The sequence below is a fragment of the Lutjanus erythropterus genome, chromosome 6 (genome assembly GCF_056507025.1).
Source record: "Lutjanus erythropterus isolate fLutEry1 chromosome 6, fLutEry1.hap2, whole genome shotgun sequence".
Taxonomy (NCBI): Eukaryota; Metazoa; Chordata; class Actinopteri; order Lutjaniformes; family Lutjanidae; genus Lutjanus; species Lutjanus erythropterus.
Genome location: NC_139322.1, coordinates 25331989 through 25353542, shown reverse-complemented (window position 1 = coordinate 25353542; position 21554 = coordinate 25331989). Strand labels below are relative to the sequence as shown.

General features: G+C 39.1%; 1 protein-coding gene across 14 annotated transcripts in view; it reads right to left on the bottom strand.

Annotated features, from left to right (window-relative positions):
• Positions 1–21554, bottom strand: part of kif1b (kinesin family member 1B) — an 88575-nt gene that overhangs the window by 56182 nt on the left and 10839 nt on the right. For 7 of the 14 annotated variants that reach the window (XM_084721366.1, XM_084721352.1, XM_084721356.1 and 4 more), the window contains exons 3-14: positions 9300–9376; positions 8990–9169; positions 7979–8047; positions 7456–7634; positions 6627–6738; positions 6002–6079; positions 5838–5903; positions 5643–5660; positions 4550–4625; positions 3977–4055; positions 2999–3141; positions 1474–1515 (exon numbers count right to left, since the gene is read on the bottom strand). In XM_084721366.1, coding sequence (XP_084577492.1) covers positions 1474–1515; positions 2999–3141; positions 3977–4055; positions 4550–4625; positions 5643–5660; positions 5838–5903; positions 6002–6079; positions 6627–6738; positions 7456–7634; positions 7979–8047; positions 8990–9169; positions 9300–9376 — 1119 coding nt within the window. The remainder of the gene's footprint in view (positions 1–1473; positions 1516–2998; positions 3142–3976; positions 4056–4549; positions 4626–5642; positions 5661–5837; positions 5904–6001; positions 6080–6626; positions 6739–7455; positions 7635–7978; positions 8048–8989; positions 9170–9299; positions 9377–21554) is intronic. The other 7 variants (XM_084721357.1, XM_084721358.1, XM_084721361.1 and 4 more) reach the window with 3 other exon arrangements.

The window sequence follows — 21554 nt, the reverse complement described above, 5'->3', positions numbered from 1 at the left end:
GTATCAAATACTGCACTACTAAACTAAGTTCAGTTTGTAGTAGGATAACAACAGCAAAATGTATGCTTTTATCCTGGACAGTAAAACTTTATAATAACCATCATTAATAAATAATAAATTGATAGCTAATTAAACTTGTTAATACTTATTCCACTTTATTCATTAGTTGGTGTAATATTAAATAATTTGTTTGGTTAATAATTAGTGTTTTATAAAATTATTGGGTATTTAATTGGGTAGCATTTAAAAAGTTCAGGTGATGATTATTATACCTCACATATATATTTATGTACATGACATTACTTGAACTTGTGTAAATAACACACTTACTTCAACCCAAACAGCTTTTCCTAAACCTAACCAAGTAGTTTTTTGCCTGTATTTTGAAAGTCTACACAGACATTGCATATTTTTTTATGGCTAACTTGACCACAGAGCCCTGCACATGCAGAACTGACACTGGGTGCGTACCTACGGCATCATAGTTTGAGCCGTGGTGCCACTGACCAAAATGTCATAATTCACAAGTTGGGAGTGAGAATGTGCTGTCTATAAACATTATCTGGATAGTTATGTCTGCAACTGATGTCTGTAAACTTAACAATTACTTAACTGATGGTTTATAATGCAGAGATTAACATTATTTGAATGTTTGTTAACAGTAAAAGAACAAATAGCTACATTTTAATCAACTATCAGTTACCCTTCATTAATGATGGTCATTATAAAGTGTGACCAGTAAAACAACATTTACAGTGATTACTAACACAGAGGGGCAGGAGGGAAAAGATATTAGGGATTTTTGACAATACAACAGAAGGCACACTAGCAGACTAACTATTTAAAACAAACTATGATAACACAAAGTTAGTTAACTCCATATACAAACACCTCTGGTAAACAGCCACTACATTAAGTAGTTACTACTTAGAAATTTAAAATCATGCACCTTTCCCTCTGTAGCCCTGTGCCATTCTAAAGCTTTGAGCACTGTCACCTGCAGCGGGTGGTTAGTAAAAAACAAAACAAAAAGCAGAAAGACCACTGTCAAGAAAAGAAGCTTACGAAATTGAGTCAAAGGCTGGAATGGTAAGAAAATGATGAGGGTGTATTGGGGGTGGCGAAGACAGACAAGCTAAAAGTCATGTTTCTAAAAAGGGATATTCAAGGTCCAACTTGAGTTGGTCTGAGCCTGCAAATAGCTGCCTCACCCCCATCATTCTGAAAAATAACAGAAACACAAGCGCAAAGCATGCTAACCTAGTGGCATGCTAACTCTCGCCAGATCAGCACACCTACAGAAGCCTTGCAGTTCTGAGTCTCCTTCTATTAAGCTTTAGCTTTTTCAGCATTTACATGCAAAGCCAATAGCAGATTTAATATAGAAGGTAATAAACGGCATAAGCAATGTTAGCTATTATTAATAGGGCAAATAGTGATAAGACAATTCATGACTACCACACATATACACACATTTGATTCCACTTCCTGGGCAATCATCCCCCATAGGATCAACTGAGGGGAAGCAGGAAGAGATGAGAAGGGTCAGAGGTCAGCACCAGTAAGAATGAGAGGAAAAGGTTACAGACATTTCTTAGTGAGCTGCATGAGAACAATAATGAGGATGAGAAGACACAGCACAGAATGACTTGTTAAGTGCCATGTCATTAAGCATGATATAAGCATGCATTAGCAAGTAGGCAGGTTATTAATCAGTTCAGATATTAGAAGTTATTAATGGGTGTATTATGTCTCTAATTGACTAAGCTATGAGCCATTACTCTTGTGTACAGCAAATGAAGTGTGATAGTTTAATGTGGCTTTAAACTGCCATTTGTGTTGTCACTCACAATCAGCCACATGGGACCAAATAAATACTCATTAAATGATTACAGTGTGCAACATTAATATTCTATAAATTCAGTGTTCTGTAGTACATATCATACACAGTGCAAAATACACATTATACATTTTCATCTATAAAGGAGGCATAATAAACCAGTAACTTAGTAAACTGGTTTCTAAAAGCAGTTAAAATAGTTAATTCAGATTATTTGAAGTGTGGTTGTGTGAGGTACTTATCTGCACTGGACAGTGTCAGCAACAAAACGGAAAATATCAACTTAAAAAAGGCTCATAAATAACAAAGCATCAGTTTGATTGTATGCTATATTTAGAATATTTTCACTGCTTTACCTTGCTGTCAGAGTTTTTTTTCTTGTGGGAAACTGCTTTTATGTGAGCCAAATATCACTCTGACCAACCAAACCAGACTCCACTGGCAAAAGCCGGTTTAGTTTGCAGAACACAGGATTTTCAGATCTAATACTACCTCCATCTGTTTGTTTGTTTGTGATATTGTGTGAGTTTTCTTGAATTTGAACTAAGATTTTAAAACACAAAAGTCAAAATAATCGAAAAAAACAAACTGATTGGGGCAGCAGTAGACCAGCAACTCCAGTGTTCTGCCAACTAAAATGACAGATTTTGCCAGTAGAGTCTGGTGGGTCTGGATAGCGATATTTGGCTTATATAAACGCCGGTTCCCATCAGAAAAGGCTGTCTGACAGAAAGGTAAAGCAGTGAAAATATTCTAAATATAACAGACTTCAACTGATATTGTTTTTTTTTTAGGTGGCTAAAATATGTTTTGCTGCTGACCCTGTCCACAGCAGTGCATTACTTACATTCCTACACTGGGGCTCCTGCTGCTTCCCAAACTGAGAGAGTTGACCACCATCTACTTGAGGTATCACTGACTATTAGCAAGTACCTCATACAGTCTCACTTCAAATAATCCTAAAACTATCTTTGTAAGTCTTTTTAGTTTCTTTCTAGGCACAGTTACAAGCAGTGCAATGAAAACAAAGTTGGATGGCTGAAAGCAATGAGACAGTGAAGGAGAAAGAAGATGATGCCAGCTTGTGGTAGAGCCTGACAGAGAAGGTAGATGCTGCATGGCTGCAGACATGGCCTGCTGTGATAGCATAAAACTCACTGTCCAGGATGTCTCCCAGGCCCTGGGCACGAAGCAGTTCCTTCAGTCGCGCCACTTCATCCTTCAGGTCACGCACCAGCTTGTTGTTGGGATCCTCATTGATGACAGCATTGCATTTGATGTTCTTAGCTCGGTCGGCATAGCTAAAAATTATAACGGCATTGAAATTTTATTCATAGTTAAGGACTTTTAAACAAGTTAGGTTCCATGTGGCCCTCAAGACAATCATGAGCACTTGATAATATTGCGATTAAAATCTAACAAAGACATTTTGCCTACTTTATTCTGAAAGGGGTCAGTCCTGTATTCATTGGTAATGATGAGGAACGGTTTCTTTTATTAAACAGTAACTTTATTCACAGAATGCCATATATTTATGTTGTTCACATTGTTTTACTGTTGCTGCCACTATCATTGCAATCTGTATCCAGCATGCATGGCATACCATAAACCTTCAAATCTTGGACCCTGCAAACAAAAATAATAAGCCCACAATCCTATCACATGGCAATTCAGAAAAGGTGACCAACAGTAGAAGATCATTACTGTTTGCCAACTATCACCTCATAGATGCCGCCATAGATGCTGGTGTGCCTCATATAAAACACTTATGACTTTTCCATTATTAGAAATCTGGGCCATTGTTAGAACCTTGTATCACATTTGTGTCTGGCTAACAGCAGCTTGATCAGTTCCTTATATTGCCCACCATCGATGATAATTTCCAAACCCTCATCTAGACCGATGAAGAACATGTTAGTAAATGTATATTTTCAAGATTATTTGCTTAGTGTCTGGGCCCCTGTTTTAAGCATCACACAGTTTATCAGGGTGTCCCATTTCACATGTCTTCAAAATACTTGATCTGAATGTAATTTTTGTGAATAAACTGAGCTTAACTGAAACAGAGGATCAAATCCAAACAACTGGTTGAATTTTTTTGTAAGATAATATCTCTGTCCTGGATGGAAACCTTACCGGAGTGTGCTGAGAGTTTCATCATAGTTGATATCTGCAGGACTGAGGGCAGCTACCATGGCTGTTCTTGAGTTTCCACCTGATAACAAACGGTTAGTTAATGAAGAGTTTTGTTATGTGGCAATGTGGGTGAAAGACTGTATGTACACTTAAACAAAATAGATTATTATTAACTGCACTGTACCTTAAAATACTCAGCACAAATTAAATACTACTAAAGCAAAAATGAATACTAATCCCACTAATGTAAGACTTCAGTCTCAATAATAAAATAAACTGCTATGCACTACATGTGTCAGCTAAGATACACTGTACACATCTCTTCTATAAATGCCTGAACCAAGGAGATGGATGTGCTTGTCTAGTTAGGTTGAAATACAGTTTGCTGACAGAGTTCTTCTTAAATTGGCAGAGAGTAATGTACACTAGCTCCAGTCATTTTGTATACGGGATACAGATGGCGCAGTTTTTCTTGCTGTCCAGGATAATGTCGTTGCCACACAGTTTCCAGATATAAACTCCACCATATTCCACCGCTAAAGGATGGTTACCAGGTTATTTTAATGTTCATACCGAGATTCTCCCTCAGCAGCCACGTCAGGACAGAGTCTCTGTACGGGATGAAGTCAGTCTTCTTCTTCTTCTTACTCTGCAGTAAACAAACATTCATTTGGCAGGCAGAAAAAAACTGACAACAGATATGACGATTTCTGGTTAAAGGAGAAGTATGTACTATGTTTACAGTAGTATATCAAAAAATGACCATGATATGTCATCAGAGATTAGGGAAACATGCAAAGTTGACAACAATTCTACAGCTAGCAAGTTCTCCTTTGAAATTTCCATTTCGGTCCAGAATGTCTGCTTCTGTTTGTTTGTTTCAGGTTAATCAGAGTTGAAACCAATGCTGAATGTATACTGAATGAATTAGTGTCTGTTTATGAGTTGTAACAAATCATTAATAATATTTTAGAAGGAGTAGTTATTTATAACAATAAAATTGAGCAGTGTGTTATTGGAGTCTGGCAGGCAGTAAGGAGCTGTTTTGTTTTCGGGATAACGGGCTAAGCTTTACATCGGCAGACAACTGACTGCCAGACAGCTGATGAACTTATAGTGTAAGACTTGTCATTGCTTGTCAGTGTCAAAATATAATATTGCGCTCATCTTGTGCTTGTGTGGGTTGTGTTGCCACAGCCTGTAAGCAACATGCCTGAGCTTTGAGAGGAGGAAGGGAAGCTTCAACCATAGATTGTATATAAAATATGGATTCAACCTGTTTAATATACCGTCTATGGCTTCAACTTGCTACTTGTACTGCAGTATTCATTTCTGAACCCCTGAGTCTTGCATGTTTCTCCTTTAACACTGAAAATTAGGGATGGCAAGGCTGAACAATATTATGATGTACCATGACAAACACCTCATATGTAATGGACAAGAGGTGAGGTAAAACGAGTAGAGGCCTGATTTGATTAGCTTTTGCTCTGGTGCGAGGATTGTGGATTTAATTGTGTTTGATGCCTAAAGAATAACCACTTAGGCAATAAACATGGTGGTGGCCGAAAACTGCAGCAATTTCAACAGTGCACATGGCAAAAGGCTGTCAAATCTGCCTCATGAGGGGGAACCAGAGGTTAGTGGTAATGCTGTCAATGGGGTTTACCTTGCTGGTACAGTTATCCTGTGTAAGCAGGCATTACAAGGACAAGAGAAGAGAACAGAAGGGAAGACATTATAGCATGCCAGGCTACAAACATTAATTCCTTGAGAAGACAGGGTCAAGTTGTAGAGGGTAAGAGAATAGGCTGGAAAAAAGAAGCAACAAAGGAAGAAATACAAACAGACATAAAACACTTACCACTTCAGCCAAGGCAGAGATAACTTTTCCTAACGTGGTAAGAGATTTGTTGATGTTTGCTCCCTCCTGCACATACAGATGAAAAACATTTTATTAAAGAGTCATCAAGGCAATAATGGTCGACGTATGCTAATGCTGAGTGTTTGTAATAATGGGAGTCTTACCTTTAGCCTGGTGCCTTTAGCTCCAGTAGAATCTGCTCGTTCACTCCCTGCCAAGTCTACCAGACTAATTTTACTGACCTGAAGAGGGAGTGAATGCATTTTAGATACATCAAGGTCATGAATAATTTACATTTGAATGATAAGAAACTCAAAGAAGATGAGGATATTATTAAAAGAACGACAGCAATGACAACTAAATACTAAGTTCATGATGGTGTCAAAAATGTTCAAATTGTTAACAAAATAAAACCGTAAAAAACGTGAAAGTGTAAACCATTCCAAACATTTGGACATTTCTGTCAAGAGAGATGTGGCGAGGCAGGCAAGTCTGATAGAGTGGCTAAATACAATAGGCATTGTGTTTACAACAACACAGCTGCCTTTGTCTCTCTGCAGTCGGAGGAAATGCTAAAAGTCGAATCTAAAATGGCATTCTTTCATTTTTCCTTCTCCAATCACTACCAACTAAAAGGAGCTTGGGAGACCTCTTACTTGAGCAAACTCAATAAGTTGTAAAAACCAGTATGAAAAAATGCCCTCCTTACCTATAAGTTATAACAAGTTGGAATGCTTAACGATCAAATTAAAAAATCAGAATGGTGCTGTCTTTCATGTCTCCTCTGACCTTTTCTGTGGAGAGGTCTGTTTCGCTGTCATGTTTCCTCTGTGTGAAGACAATGGTGAAAACAGCATGGGACCTGCTGCTGGTCTCATTCATGTTGGTGGCAGCCACAGTTCTGTAGATTAGCACATACGGGCATAGTTAGGAAATACACACACATCCTTCTGAGCACTGTAATCATTTTTCCTTTTAAATTATTCAGTATTATTAATGCTAAAGTCATGGTCTTGGCTATTACTGGAGCTATCATCGCTGGGTTTTATGCTTATTACAGTGAATTGAGTCTAAGGGATTACTTTGTGCAACGGAGGTGGATAATACTGTGTGAGGACACCAAACACAAATACACAAGGCACACTCAGAGGGACGGTCACAGGGGAGATACGGCTGTTCACGCCATGTTCTAGAAATAAGCCCTCTGAGTCAGCAAGGGAAGATTAAGGCAGGGTTCACTCCTCCTCAAAGGAGCTCTCGTGACACATATATACTCAGTCAAACCAACATGCACGTATGCGTCACATCCACACATGTCAATGAGAAATACTCGCTCTACCTGCAATTTAAGAAAACTTCCCAATCAAGCTAGATTTGCTGTTTTATTACTAAGGTTCTGATGTCTTCAATTTACTTTGCTGTTCTTTGATCAAAACTGGCGATGAAGCCATAAAAACCTATGAGATAAGAATATTTCCTGATTACAAATTATTCTTATCTTGGTGGCCATTTTCTGCTTAAATTATCTCATTCTCCTGAGGGCGTGGGTTATCACATCATCCACTATTACGCCGCTGTCCTTCCCATGATCTCTGCATGATATTAGGGTTTAGCTCACCTGGCCTTGTTGCCTGCATCCATCAAGTCAGCGATGTCTGTGTAGGAGGTGACTGCTAGCTTGGACAAGTCCTCCACATAGGGGCCCATTAGCGGGTGTTCTCGCACTCGTAAGTTCCCTTTGTTCTTAGGGTTGAGCAGATCTCGCACTCGTTCACAGTAGATCTCCATGTAACTGACCTAGAAACAATTGCAAAAGTAAGAGATTCTTAAATAAGGTATCCAAGTTATACATCATAAGGTGCTAAAATGAAGCTGAATGTAAACTATTATAATACAGGTCTAAACACTGTAATCATATTAAAAGGTATTGTGCATCATAACAATGTAACTGTACAATTTAACTAAATAATCTGAAGAAACACGCTGAGGAAACCCAGCATCTTTGGATGTTTAGCCAAAGTGTGATTGGTGGCGTGATTATCAGATATGCTGTTAGGAGAATACTCCATTGAAGACGAGCCAATTCAAGAGTCAGAGGCTGGGAATAGGGATTACAGATGCCAAAGCAGTCCAAGACTCACCTCTACTGAGTAGGAGAGCTCCTCTTTGTTGCTGTCCTCATTGATTTTCTCAAATAGATCTTCACAGAGCTGAAAGGCAGAGAAATAAAATGTTTAGTGCAAATTAGCAGCTTGTGGGGGGGTGAAAGGGAGGATGAGGGAGAGCTGACCAACAGTAAACAAAACACTTTATTTAAAGAGCATCAATAGGTGAGACTGAACACTTAATTACAAGATCATAAGAATTATCTGATGAGACAAATTATGACAGCATTATAAACAAGGGATTGCACTCTAGTGTTTACTTGTGCAGAGTCTTAGCTGTGATGGAGGAGGCTGCAGTAAAGCAGGGTCAGTGATTTTGCAAGGTGAGTAGGTGTAGTGATAATATTTCTAGTAGAAATGAATATTTAGATTGGTGTCATCAGTATATAAGTCTAACCAATAACCATTACATTAGATGACATGCTGAAAAGAACAAAGGACGCTCGTTTATCCATTTGTCTCATCTAGACTCTCCTATTACAACAGTATTTCATGTAGCTTACTTAAATCAGTCATATTAACCACAAATCAATGGCTTTTAGTGATATTTCAGGGAATAAATATAATTACTGCAATATATTGGTGGTCTAAGACATGTAATATGTCAATCGTACTTCCTGGGTTTTAATTTGACCCATTTTCCCTTCTCTATCATAGTTTTCTTAAACCAGGGGGCTGCAAGGCAAAGCAAGGATAGACTCAAAACAGCTGACTGATTATGTGGCATGTTGAACCAGGATACATGAGGATATTAAGCAGGATAATTTGCAGAGGGGAGCGTGATTTGGTTTAGAATTCTGACAGAATGGAATGAATGAAGAACTGGTAGATGTTCTTAAATAACAGAAAGCGACCAATTCCCAATTCAGGCATTGTTTAAACAATCAGTGATCGAAGTAAACAAGTTGCATTACAAAGTGACAAAGTCTGTCTTATTATCCTGCTATGAAATTTTGTAAAATTAGAAACATGAATTTCAGAACAAACCATAGGAATGATTCCTTCCTGTCCCTCCTCTTGCTTGCCCATCATGGTATAGGATTTGCCAGCTCCTGTCTGGCCATAAGCAAAGATGCACACATTGTAGCCCTCAAAAGCATGTGCCAGCATTTCCTTGCCAATGTCATTGTATACAAGGTTCTGTGATGCAAAGCTGGGGTCTTCAGGCTGCAGGAAAGACAGAGAAATGACTTAAAATGTATAGAAAACTCATGATACTTCAAATTCACTGTATATGCATGTAAAATGCTTATATTGCTCATCGTACTGGACTAGAAAAGAAAATGTTCAAACTCACCGTAGTGTGTGACCAATAGGAATAATCAAAACTGAAGGTCTTTGCTGGTTCCTTTGGGGCTTTGGGGTTGACAATAGCTGTGAGACAAGAACAAAATTAATATTATCAGCATTGCGGTTGATGTGGTTGAACATCTGGTTTGCTTTATCTCACTGTTGGGCTAATTAGTTGCTTAAACATCAATAACATGTAACCCAACTCTCATCTCTCATTTAAAGAGATTGTTTATGTTTTTCCCTCCAAAAATACTCTAAATAGACCCAATGTATATATTAATTATTTTTGTCCAAATAGCGGATCTCCAAAGACCTCGTTCCTCAATCAGAGCACTAACAGTGATATATTTGGAACTGAAAGTCACATGAACCAGTGACAGATTATGGGCCATTGGCTTTTTTGAGAACTGCAACTGCTGGGTGAACTTTTTCCAGACACGCCATCTTTAATCAACGTCTTCTCGATTCCTAGTGTGCAGTGATAACACAGCACAAAAGACAAGCAATACCACATGTAGCCTTCTTCCACTATATCATCTTCACCTGTTGTATCAACAAAAGGCATGCTGACACAATATTTCCACACTACTCCAGCCATTCCCTATGGCCACACAGACATTTCTTAATGAACAAGAATCTGCAGCCATGCCTGGCATGTCATCCCTCTCAACCATGCTTGCTGGTACCCCTGGGACTAGTGTTCAACCTTTCTACACTGCTCTGGATGTAGGATAATTGTAGCTATCCTTACACAAGTTGTTCCTTAAACCCCCCTCTTAGACACACTGCACTTTTATTGACTAAAGCATCTTAGTCAGGGCCAATGCAGAGAGTTTGCTCAGGCCAGACAGACAAATGCATACCTCCAACATCAGAACTGAGGGGGGAGGTGACGCAAAGGAAGGCCAGTGAAAAAAAGGGTTTAAGAGAATAAAAGTAATGGGTGTGCTCAAGGGCCTAGCAACAATCCAAACAGAGCAACAATAGAAACCAGAGGCAGGACAAAGGAAAATTGTGCGTCTTAGTAAGCACAATATAATCTGTGCATTTTCACTCTTTCCAAGCAAATCTCCAGTCTGAGCCACAAAGCAGTAATTAGTCTTGTTTCATGCAAATTCTGCACTCTGCTAATGGGCAAATTAAAGCCAGGTCCAGGCCCTCAACACGAGGATGCTTGAGAGGCTTTTGCATCAAGATGTCCCAGCCAGAGTGGCTTATGTGTTCAGAGGATTTCAGCACACTTATCAATAATGCAGGAGATGTGGAGAGACAGGGATTGCATATCGCCCTCCGCAGGTCACATGCTGACAGAAAAGCACAGTGTGTCCTCAGAAACCAGAACACTAACGGCTTCATGCTAAATATGTGATGATTGTAGCAGCTGCCACTGCACTGAAACTCAGCTAACTACATCCTAGAACAGGTAAAAACAATGTATTTGTTTGCACACCATACAATCCTCAAACAGGTTAAGGTACACAAGCGGAGCAGTGGCTTCCATATTGGGCACTGGAAGAGGATACAGCAAGACAGGTGGCTAAATAAAGCAAAAACTCACCTCTGACCTGCCTCCAAAGGGAAATTGGAGCCAGGGCATGAAGAAACGAAGGGGGAATTAAGTTACCAGTGCCCCTATTCCCCTTTCCTGGAACAATCTACAGCAGCTATTAATGAAGGGGCAGACGAATTCAGAGTCATTCAGTGTCAGCCAAATTGAGAGGCAACTCAGAAGTAAAAACAGAAAGATGATGAGACAGTCACAGTGCCACGTGTGGGGGCATTCAGACAGCGGGATAACCATGACAAGCCAGCTTATTGATGGTGACAAACTAGGCTTACTGAAAATCACAGCTGTGTTCTAGCAGGACAAGAAATTATTGGCACAAAGTAGATTTAATTATCATTTTTACCATAATTAAAACTGCTGATTATTTTCTCAATTAATTCATTAGTTGTTTGGTCTATTAAAAGTCAAGTCAGTGAAAATTACATCTTCAAATGTCTTGCCCACAACCCAAAGATATTCAGTTTACTGTCAAAATGAAGAAAAGAAAGGAAGAGGCTGGAATCAGAGAATGTTGACATTTTTTTCTAAAAAAAAACCCCTGATCAATCATTATCAGAATAGTTCATGATTAATTTAATAATTTATTCCTAATCAATTAATCCCTCTATATACAAAACAGTGCTGTATTGTGAGATTTAGATGGTTCCCTTTTTTTCTATCAAGAAAAAAAAACATTGGCAAAAGTATATACAGTAGATTGGTTGAATAGATAAAAATAAACTATTTTACATGGTGGAGTGCTGAAAATGAATTAAGCAGTCTAATTATGTGCGCTCTCTAATCTCTGAGTGTGTCACCGGTTTGGTCATGGACTCGCATCAGAGACAAGGGTGGATGTGGTGGTGTAAATGTGAGGTGAGTGTCTTATCATTCAAATGTATTTTAGCACGGCAAAACATGGCAGCAGCTAGTGGGAGACTGCTCAAATCCTCAAGGTGAATCATGCTCACGACGTGTCTCATTCAATTGCCCACTCCATTGCTCTCAGAACAGATAGCTGCATCACCCGTGTGGTCCTGTCAGTGCGTCACAAGAGTGGGTCTCTCAAGCAAGAGTCCATTAAAGTGTATTGAATGCATGGAGGGAGTAAGGCCCAAAGCTGACAATGGTTACATGTGTGTGCAGTGTTATATCTTATTAGATGTGCTTTATGTTGAAAGAATGGTACATTGCCCCACAAGGTAGCCTATATCCAACTGTTGTATCATCACATAGATCTAAGGATGTGAGGCAGAAATAGGTGACTTTTATCCCCGCCATTTGAGATTAAATAAATGAGACTGGAGTGTCCGTGGCCCACATCATCTAGCATGACTCACCTACTTTGTCTCAACTGACTATCTGTCACTCAGCTCACTTTTTACAGTTGGTTGCACCCATAGATCACACTTACACACATAATCTATGCAAGCACAGATGTATAGATAGAAATAGTCATGCACTATCAAGTCAATGAGGAATTCCTCAGCTTTCCATTTATAGTGTGTATTCCCACCAGACTCACATCCTGGACTTAAAATGGCAGACGCATTCTGCTGCCTAATAAACGTCATCACTCTGTCTTTCTCAACCATGGCAACAGGTATAGGACCAGATTCTAGTTGCCATAACAACCTCAACTTGGCACAGAAGGGGAGGATGCGGTGCATTGAGTTCTGTTTTCTCTCGCCTCAAGCATTCCCTAGTACTGCTCTGTGGAAATTACATAGAATTACCCAAATGCAAAGTAATGGCCAATTACAATTATTACAATATTTTAAAAATCCTGAGACATGCAGAAGGCATGGTGAGAAAAGCTTTAGGATTTGTAACTAGGACACTAAGCTACTTACCATGTCAGACCCCACAAACAATAGCACAAACAACTTTTACTACACAAAAACCTGTTAAACACTCCAAAAATGAGCATTTAATAACATGAATTTTGTAATGAGTCATATATTTAGACATATTTTACCATTTAACAAACCTTTTGAGCACTGAATCACTACTCTTGGTGACACAGAAGGTGTGTATTGATTGGCTGCTTACTAGTCAACATTAAACTTAAGGTTTGCAGGCATGAAGTCAGACATTTAACATTGTCAGTAAGTGAGCAACATGGAGGACTGTTTTATGAATACTGTGTCATCATCAGGCCATCAAACAATACTAAAACTTCTATTACATTAACAGATGACATGCAAATTTGTGTAGGAAGCAACATAGGAGCTACAAGTCTGTCAAGAAAAAGGATTTCAGTCACAACCCCATGCACAGTGCACAGACACAAGCTCCTGGGTGGCATATGACGGCAGTTCAAATGTTTATTTGTCCAAAATGCCATAGCTCTGCATTTTCTGTTCCTGTTCTGCAGAATATAGGACTGATAGGACGCTGGCACTCCACAGGAGCCCTCCATTTCAAGGCAGGGTGGATACCAGTTAACTAACCACATCCTGCTATCTAAAGAACATCACTCAGCTGGTTGTAGCCGGCAGACATTTTGTGCTTCAGTTTTCAACATGGGGCCTATAATCCGGCCAGGAAAGCAAAGACACCTCTCAGTAATTAGGTTGTTAGGAGGTCTCTGAGCACCAGATGGGGACTAAAAGCTAGCCCCAATCACCTGAGACTAGCAAGCAAGCAGGGTCTAAAATGGCTGAACATATCTGCCTCTCTCTGCTTGCCAGTAACCCCCTAAGGACCTGTTGGCTGTTAGTTCGAGCTGATCGATGCCTGTCTGAGATCACTAGAAGGGGGTAAGGCCATTAAATAAATGTATATGTAAAATATAAAAGGAAAACAAATGCATGAGCTTCCAAGGGAATCCAGGCATTCAGAGAAATAATATCTGTGCAGAATTGCAATTACCACGTGTGCTTCTTTCAGCAAGACTGGGGAATTTTAATAGTATCCCTGGGGTCTATATGGGCAAGCAGCAGTGTGATGTAACAATTCATTTCTGAAGAATATTATTTCACTATTTTAATCCACAACATTTAGTCCACTCACATGATTACAGACTGACTGTCCTTTTCTACAAAATAAAAAGTTTGGTTATACCTACAGCAGCACCAAACAACCCAAACCATCTTAACTGACTGGGGGGTGGAGGGGGGTGTTAAGGAACCACAAGAAGGAAGTAATAAAACAAATAAACAAAACATCAAAAAATATTAAATTCAATCACTTTCTGCTTTGGTTTGTGTAGGCCAGGAGTTTTCAAACAACAGACAAGAGCATTCCCCAACACCTTCTCAGTATGATGCTTTGGTGGATGTAAACAGAAGTCTAATTTTGCAAGAGTCACTGAATTAGCTGTGTGCTACAACTTGAGCTTGACCGTTTTGTTGTGTTTTTTCATTAGACTATTTTTATTTACATTTTGGCAAAGTGGTACCATTAAAAGTATGCTGAATTAGCCATTGGCAGCCCCTGTTCATGTTGTTGTATAGATCTACAGACTATAACCAGATTACTTTCATGCTGCCCCAACATAAAAAACATGATGATTCTCAGCCGAGTTCTGGAATTTATGCAAGTTCTATTTTATGGATCTTTATTCACAGTGATCCTCACTAGGGATGAAATGATAAACTGTGATGAAGTTCCTGACAAATTTTTGTTAGTGATAACCATGTTTGATTACCTGGCTTTGAAAAGCTCATGTTAAATACTGTCCAGCATCAACCACAGTTAGCAACAGTCTCCCAAACATGGCAACGTGGGTTTGTTTTGCATCAGCATTATGTCCATTTCGATGTCAGCGTTTTCACTGTCTCCAATTGTTGAGGTTTCAAAGTGAGAGATTTTCAGTTTAAAAGTTTGTAAAATTATGTCAGTATGCCTATCAGTAGTTTTTGAACATTTTCAGCATATACAACAATACTGTGATAATAATGATAACCGTAATAATTTAGGTCACCATAACAGTGATATAAAATGTTGATACTGTTTAATCCCCAATCCTCACATTGTGTAAACCACACTACATCTGAAAAGATGAGCGCCTGTTAAGATTTGATAGTTATGAATGCAAATTGCAGCACAAGCCTTTTCACCTCACACAGTATCTTTGCTTCTTGTCTCTCCCTACGCACATGCCCTCCTCCTGAGGAGACGTGCCTCACAATTTAAAAACCTCTAGTGCTGGCTAACACATCAGTTTAGGATGATTTTAACTCTAAAAAATATTACGGTGAATGGATATTCTATAGTTATGGGATTCATCAAACAATTTCAAAATCATTTGATCACCCACCAAGAGACCTATGAGTTGTAAGTGAAGAGAGAAAAAAATAGGTCTGCATGCAATTCACTTCTTCCAGTTCTGTTTAACCTATTAATACCCTGATTGGGGCTACAAGTAATGCTTATTTTCACCTATGTCGTATCTGTTCATTTTTGGAGTTAAACAATAAATAAAACCAACACTGACAAGTGTCACATTTTGCCATGTGGTTCCTGTTGTGGAAAAGCATCACAGATACTGATCACAGTTGCTTATGGGAGGTTGCACTGCAGCTATTCCATACGTGTGAGATATATACAGTGTACATGCAGGACTTAAATGTTGGCTAACCTCTTAACCTTTCCTGTGCCCTGTCCTATCACCATGTCAAGAGAGAAATCAACACCATCACAGCTCATGCAGTGTATCTCCATACAAAATTACAAATGCACACCTGTGTCACAGTTTGTGAATGAGTGGTGAAGCAAAGCAGCTGCTGACATGAGCTGATGGTTTGAACTGCGCCACAGTAACGCTAATATGGTTGTTCAGTATTACATAGAAATATAACAGCCGAATGAGGCACACTGTGAGGTGGCCACAGAAATGCTCTGCATGCTGTATCAGGTATCTTTGGAAGAGAGTGTGTGTGATGACTTGGTTGCCAGGGCTGCAGCACAGGTGACAGAGTTGTCGCTGGATGCAGCTCAAAGCCCAGGGCTAAAAGTAGTGTCTGAGCACTGCTGTGCACATTTGACAAACAGCTGAGCTTGTCGCAGCCACAACACAGGACATACAAACATCTCCAAAACAGAAACTACAGTAACATGTGGTATCTTGATTACCCCTTTGGATGCAGTGCACTTTCGCGTCTGGTCAGGGAGATGCCTTGTGGTCTTTAATTAAAAAATATCCACACAGCAATTTAATACTCCTCTGCTGAATACTCCTGCCAAAAAAACACTAGAACTTTCCGGGCAGGCAGATGAGTTTGTCTAGCCAGGAGACGTGACCCTTCACACCAGAAGCAACATAAGTCATCGACTCAGACAAACAAACTTTCTATTAATGATAAGAGCATTCATTGTCATTTCATTAAATAAGCCACTACATCAAAGTAATTAGTTTAACTGTAAAGGAGGGCACTGAGTTCCTACGAACACATCCTCTGTTTCTACTCAGAAGGCTGATCACGTCATTTTTTTCTTCCAACTGGGAGTGAGGAGAGGGGAAAAAAAGCACAGGAAGACACCAGAACAATGCACTGAATGCAGGGTATTGCAACTGACAACAGAGCCTGCAAAACACATTAGGTAATCTGTTATGACAAGGCTTTATGTGCCCAGTCCCCTCTGTCACAATGACCCTTTTCACACAGTCTCAACGCCCCCCTCTCCTTTTTCAAAAAAGTGGTCACTACATTTAGAAAAAAGGAATTTTTAATGTTTTCCTTGGAAAGTGACTGAAGTCAGCTAGATGTAAACTCCACAGAAAAACAACTGGACAACACTGAAATATATGCTTGTTTTAATATTACTGTAAAAAGAAACACCATATAAGACATTTGAAATAAATTCAGTTACTGTTTACATGCACCAAAGAAGAAATGTTTGAAGAAATCAAGTTTGGGTTGGGAATCAGAGTATGTGTTAACATGAATTGCTGTAAAAGCAATGCATGTAATGCAAGCAAGCTTTTTTTGCACATATATTTGATTAAGGCTGGGGGATATAGCTGAAAAGTTATACTACTGATAATGTTAATGACCTATTTTTAATAAAGACCACAGAAAAAAAGATTTAATTTAACCATTTTTGAATTTGACCATTGTCACTCATAGCATGCTTCATTATTAAGGAATATGCCAGGGCATATTTGATATGTACTTTAATTGCTGGTTATATTTAATGCATTTAAGTGAAATTGTTATATATTATAGAAAGATGTACAAACCACATAAAATTTTATCAAACAATTTTCTTATTGTTTTTATGAAGTATCTATTTGTGATCCACATCATGAATATCTTATTGACCTCGCCTATATTTAGTAACAAGGTTTCTCTTATTACTTACCTAAATTAACAAAGCTGTGTTTCTTACAAACTTTGCATTTTAGGTATCAGAAATTATCACACAATTGAGGAAATTTTTTTCTGATTACTTTTACCAGACCCATGCTATTAAGTAAAAAAAAAAATAAAACAGTAAAATGGCTTTAGGTGGGGTTGCCAGTCTAGCTAGAAAGCAGTGGGAAAGGGTGCAGTCCTGGCCTATGTGCCAGCTGTTCCAGCTCTGACTACTGTCTATTTATACAGCAGCAGATGGCAGCTAGTGCTTCGCATGCCGACAGACTGTCAGTGACAGGAAGGAATGGACAGATTTCAGCCGCCCAACCTTTCCGAACTTGTAGCCAAACCATACATTGCTCCCAGCCCACAGACACTGATAGCTAGCAAGGGTAGCTAGAGTAACGAGTGCCTTTTGATATTAGCAGCACACGCAGGCTCACTGAGTCCAGGATAACAGAGACTAAAGAGAGGCTTCTAGAAGCCACCAGACAGAGAAAACATGCTAAGCCAGCAGGACTCCATTCAGAAGCTAAACAAACACAGAACTACAACAAAGAGAGAGGGATATAATCAGGCAGCCTCGCAGGTGATGACATGGGGGGTTAAACCAGCAAAGCACAGACAACTGGCACAAAATCAGAGCTGAAATAACCATTAATATCCAAATTACATGCCAAGTGTGCCCGATCTTGTCCACTAAACATATGTTGTTTGCATCTTAATGTTAACACTGACAAAATGATACAGGTTCATTAGTCAGGGTGTTCAGTTCGCAGCTCAAAGAGGTAATGCTTCTGCTGGATCTGATCCAAGGAGGATATTCTTCACAATGCAGGTGGTGCCTCCAAAGGTCAGAGGTCTTTCTAAACACATCCTGTGTCATGGAAAGCTATAGTAATACATCCTCAGCTCTAGACACATTTTGTATTTTCCAGATTAAATATAGCACTTAATTTATTGACAATTCAAACTTATATGTGTCAATCTTTATGCAATGAACTTTGAGGAAGGGGGTCTGCATGTGCAGCATGAAGAAAGAAAAACTGAAACGAGTTAGAGATAAAGCATTCCTTCCACAGGTTCTACCTTGAAAATGTTTAAACATTCAGTTTCACAATATGGAACACAATTCTTCTCAACTTAATTTTAAAGATTATGGGTAACAGTAATAATAAATTGATGCCATAAAATATAAGCCTCCAATAGATACAGTAATAAAACATCTCTGCTTATTCCAACTTTAATAATCTATGACTTTAAAATAAGTGCTTTGTCCTAGAAAGCTTTCAAAATATTAGCTTTTTTTCTGGCTAAACTGTAAATCCATATATTCACAGAGAAGTGAAAGCCATGAACAATAAAACACTGGATTTGTGTTATAATTTTGGTCGGTTCATTCAGAACAGTTGCAAATTTGTTTTAAATCATGATTAAATGGTCTCCAAAATTTGTCTCAAACAACATCATATGATCCAGGCAGAATGGTTGAGTGAGGACAACAGTGAGGACGAGGCTGTGCAGACCAGGGAAATACACAGCCCCTTACATTCACTGCTCACAACAGGCACCCATTTTACAGAGCAGTGACCTGGATTTCCTCAACTAGCCTCCGCTCAGAGACCGAAGTCTCGCTTTAAATGCTTTCTGGCTTTTATATAAGCATCATGACATCATGAAGAACACAACTCTGGCCCATGGGTCTGTGAGAATCTCACATCTTTTTGTTCAAAGCCTATCTCTAAATGATGATAAAAAAGAAGCTGCATTACTTGGTTGACATGTTCAGTGAAGGCAGAAAACATGACGTTTAAGCACTGACAGATGCCTCAAGCTAATGGCAGATGACTAACACCTTTTATCCAGTGATTTCTCTGTGGAGGACAGATATGACGTGTGAAACTGTGTATCTCTGTGTGCATGAATTTGTGTATTTGTATACCACTGATCTCAATTGGGAGGAGAGTATTCAAACAGCAGTGTGAGAGCAGAGAATTCCAGTACCCAATTAGATTAAGGGTCAGTTCTCCTTTCTTAGTAATTAAGGTTTCAAAAATAATATATTGCCAAACCCCTCCAGACTTCTTACTCATGAATAATACAAAATGAGCATCATGCCCACCACCAAAGCTACCCGTGCCTGGACTGCAAAGCTCTCCAGTTTGCCTCTGAATTCAGCCCTCAGACTGTGGAAGGAAACAAACAATATAGTCTGGAAAGAGAGCTGTGTCGGTCAGGGCACAAAAACTCAAAAAAAACAAAAAAACACATTCATTCTCTTGAATGTGGGAAAGTCCAGCCATTTCACCCAAGTTAGGCAATGAACCAAAGAGTAGGTAAGAGGAACAAGCCAGGAGTACGATAAGTTTAACACAAACACACCAGCATCTGCTTTTTGCCTTTGTTTGCATCACCAAGTCAGGGATGGTGTAACGGTGATTGATGCGGCCTGCCATAAGCACATCTGATTTTCATAGCCAAATGAGTGTGACTTCAGTTAGCAGATTTGAGTGAATTGAGTGAATTAAGTGATTGCATGGGTCCATCTCTAAAAAGGAAATCAGGCATTATACAGCTACCATATTTATGTCGGTGCAATTATATATCTTTCAACTAGAACATTTGATTTTGTTCTCATTACATTTTATTTTGTGTCAATATTTTTTGTAGCCAAACTACATCCTTGATTACCCCACATATTATTACCCAAAAGGTTCATGGTCAGATGCACATTCCTAATTCCCCCTCCTCCATGCATAAATCAGCTAGTGACCCTTTTGTTTTACAGTCAGTCTCTAAAACCCCTCAAATGACTGGGTGCCTATGCGAAACTGGGACACGTTTTAGGATTTGGATGAACTGTGTTTCACCAGGCTAATTCAGCAGTGCACTCCATTTTGTTATGTGAGTGAAGCCTTTCATCTCTGGTGATATTACAAACATTAATGGATTTGTTGGGCCTGGATGCTAGAAGCCAATCGAAGATGAGCCCTCTAGGAACAACTCCTGAGCAGCATCAATATCTTTTTCTGATGGGTTCAATGCTGCAAAATATATTATCTGAAACAGCATTGTAAATTTACAAAATGATTTCATATGCTTGGTTGATGTTATTATGAAACAGAATAAGTTGGAAAGGTCAGACTTTTTTGCAGTGTGAGCACAAACGGCAGGACAATAACAACACGTTGATGGATGCAAATATAATTGCTTTGCCTTTTTTTTCACTTTTGCCATCAATGTACGAATGCATTTCTTAGTCCCCACCAATATGACTGAAATCCCATCATCCTTAGCTGGGTGACTGTATGTGATGCTGCCTCACGCTGTCCTACACGTGAGTAGTGCTCGTGCACGACTTTCACTGTCTCTGCTGCTGCTGCGTTTACATCTCCCCTCCCCCTCTCAAGTCAGCTTCAATCCCATCCTCTCCTCTCCTCTCCTCTAATATCCCACATTTTCTGCAAAAAAGCTCCAAAAGTTCCCTCTCCACTCATCACAGAGGGAGCTACAACACAATGGGGTGGACAAAATTCAGCAAACCTGATGTTTGGGCAAAATACTGATACAGATTTGAGTACTGAAAGACTACAGCACATTCATTACTGTAGCTAGTACGCTATGTGAGAGCCATTACAAAGAAACTCACTGGGCGACATATGACAAAAGGTCACTTTATTGTACATAAGCATATAATGTTACAAAGCAAATCTTGTGAGATCATGCCATTCATATTGCTTTTCATCACTGTTAAGCCAAAAAAAATTTCTGTAGCTGAACCACAGGCCGTATGATGTTACCAGGGAAAAAATGCCAACAAATTCATCAGTTATACAGCCTGAAAGGTGACATCAATACTGTCAGACATTATGTTTTCTACAGTTTCCGATGTATCCAGATGTTTTGATGTCTGTAAAAAGTATGTTTTACATAGTTAAAATGTGATTAAAAAATGTGACAACCCTCCAGGATAACCTAGGAATGCTTTTGCGGTTTGTTAATTGAATGATGTGGATTATATCTTCAGTAAATGGACACAGCATTAAAGCAAAGACTCTAATGTTTAAATATGGACACTCTGAAATCAAATGCAAAAGAAACTGAGGCATTTGAAGTGAGGAGTCAACATAAGTTGCAGAGTGAAAACCACAAGTGGCTTTGCCAGCTGAAACTGCAGTTGAGTAAGAGAAGGCATTTATCACTTTCCCTTTCTGGCCTCTGCCACATCAAGTGCATTCCAGCATTCCACCCATCTCTTCATATGCAATGCCATGTTGTGGTTTCTAATTCATTTCAAAACAATTATTGATGAAAAAAGGGTTCAGTACTGATGGAAAAGGCCAGCGTGGCTCCATTCTATATTTTGCAATACAAATAACGATGCCCTATAATTATAAAGCTTAATAAACAT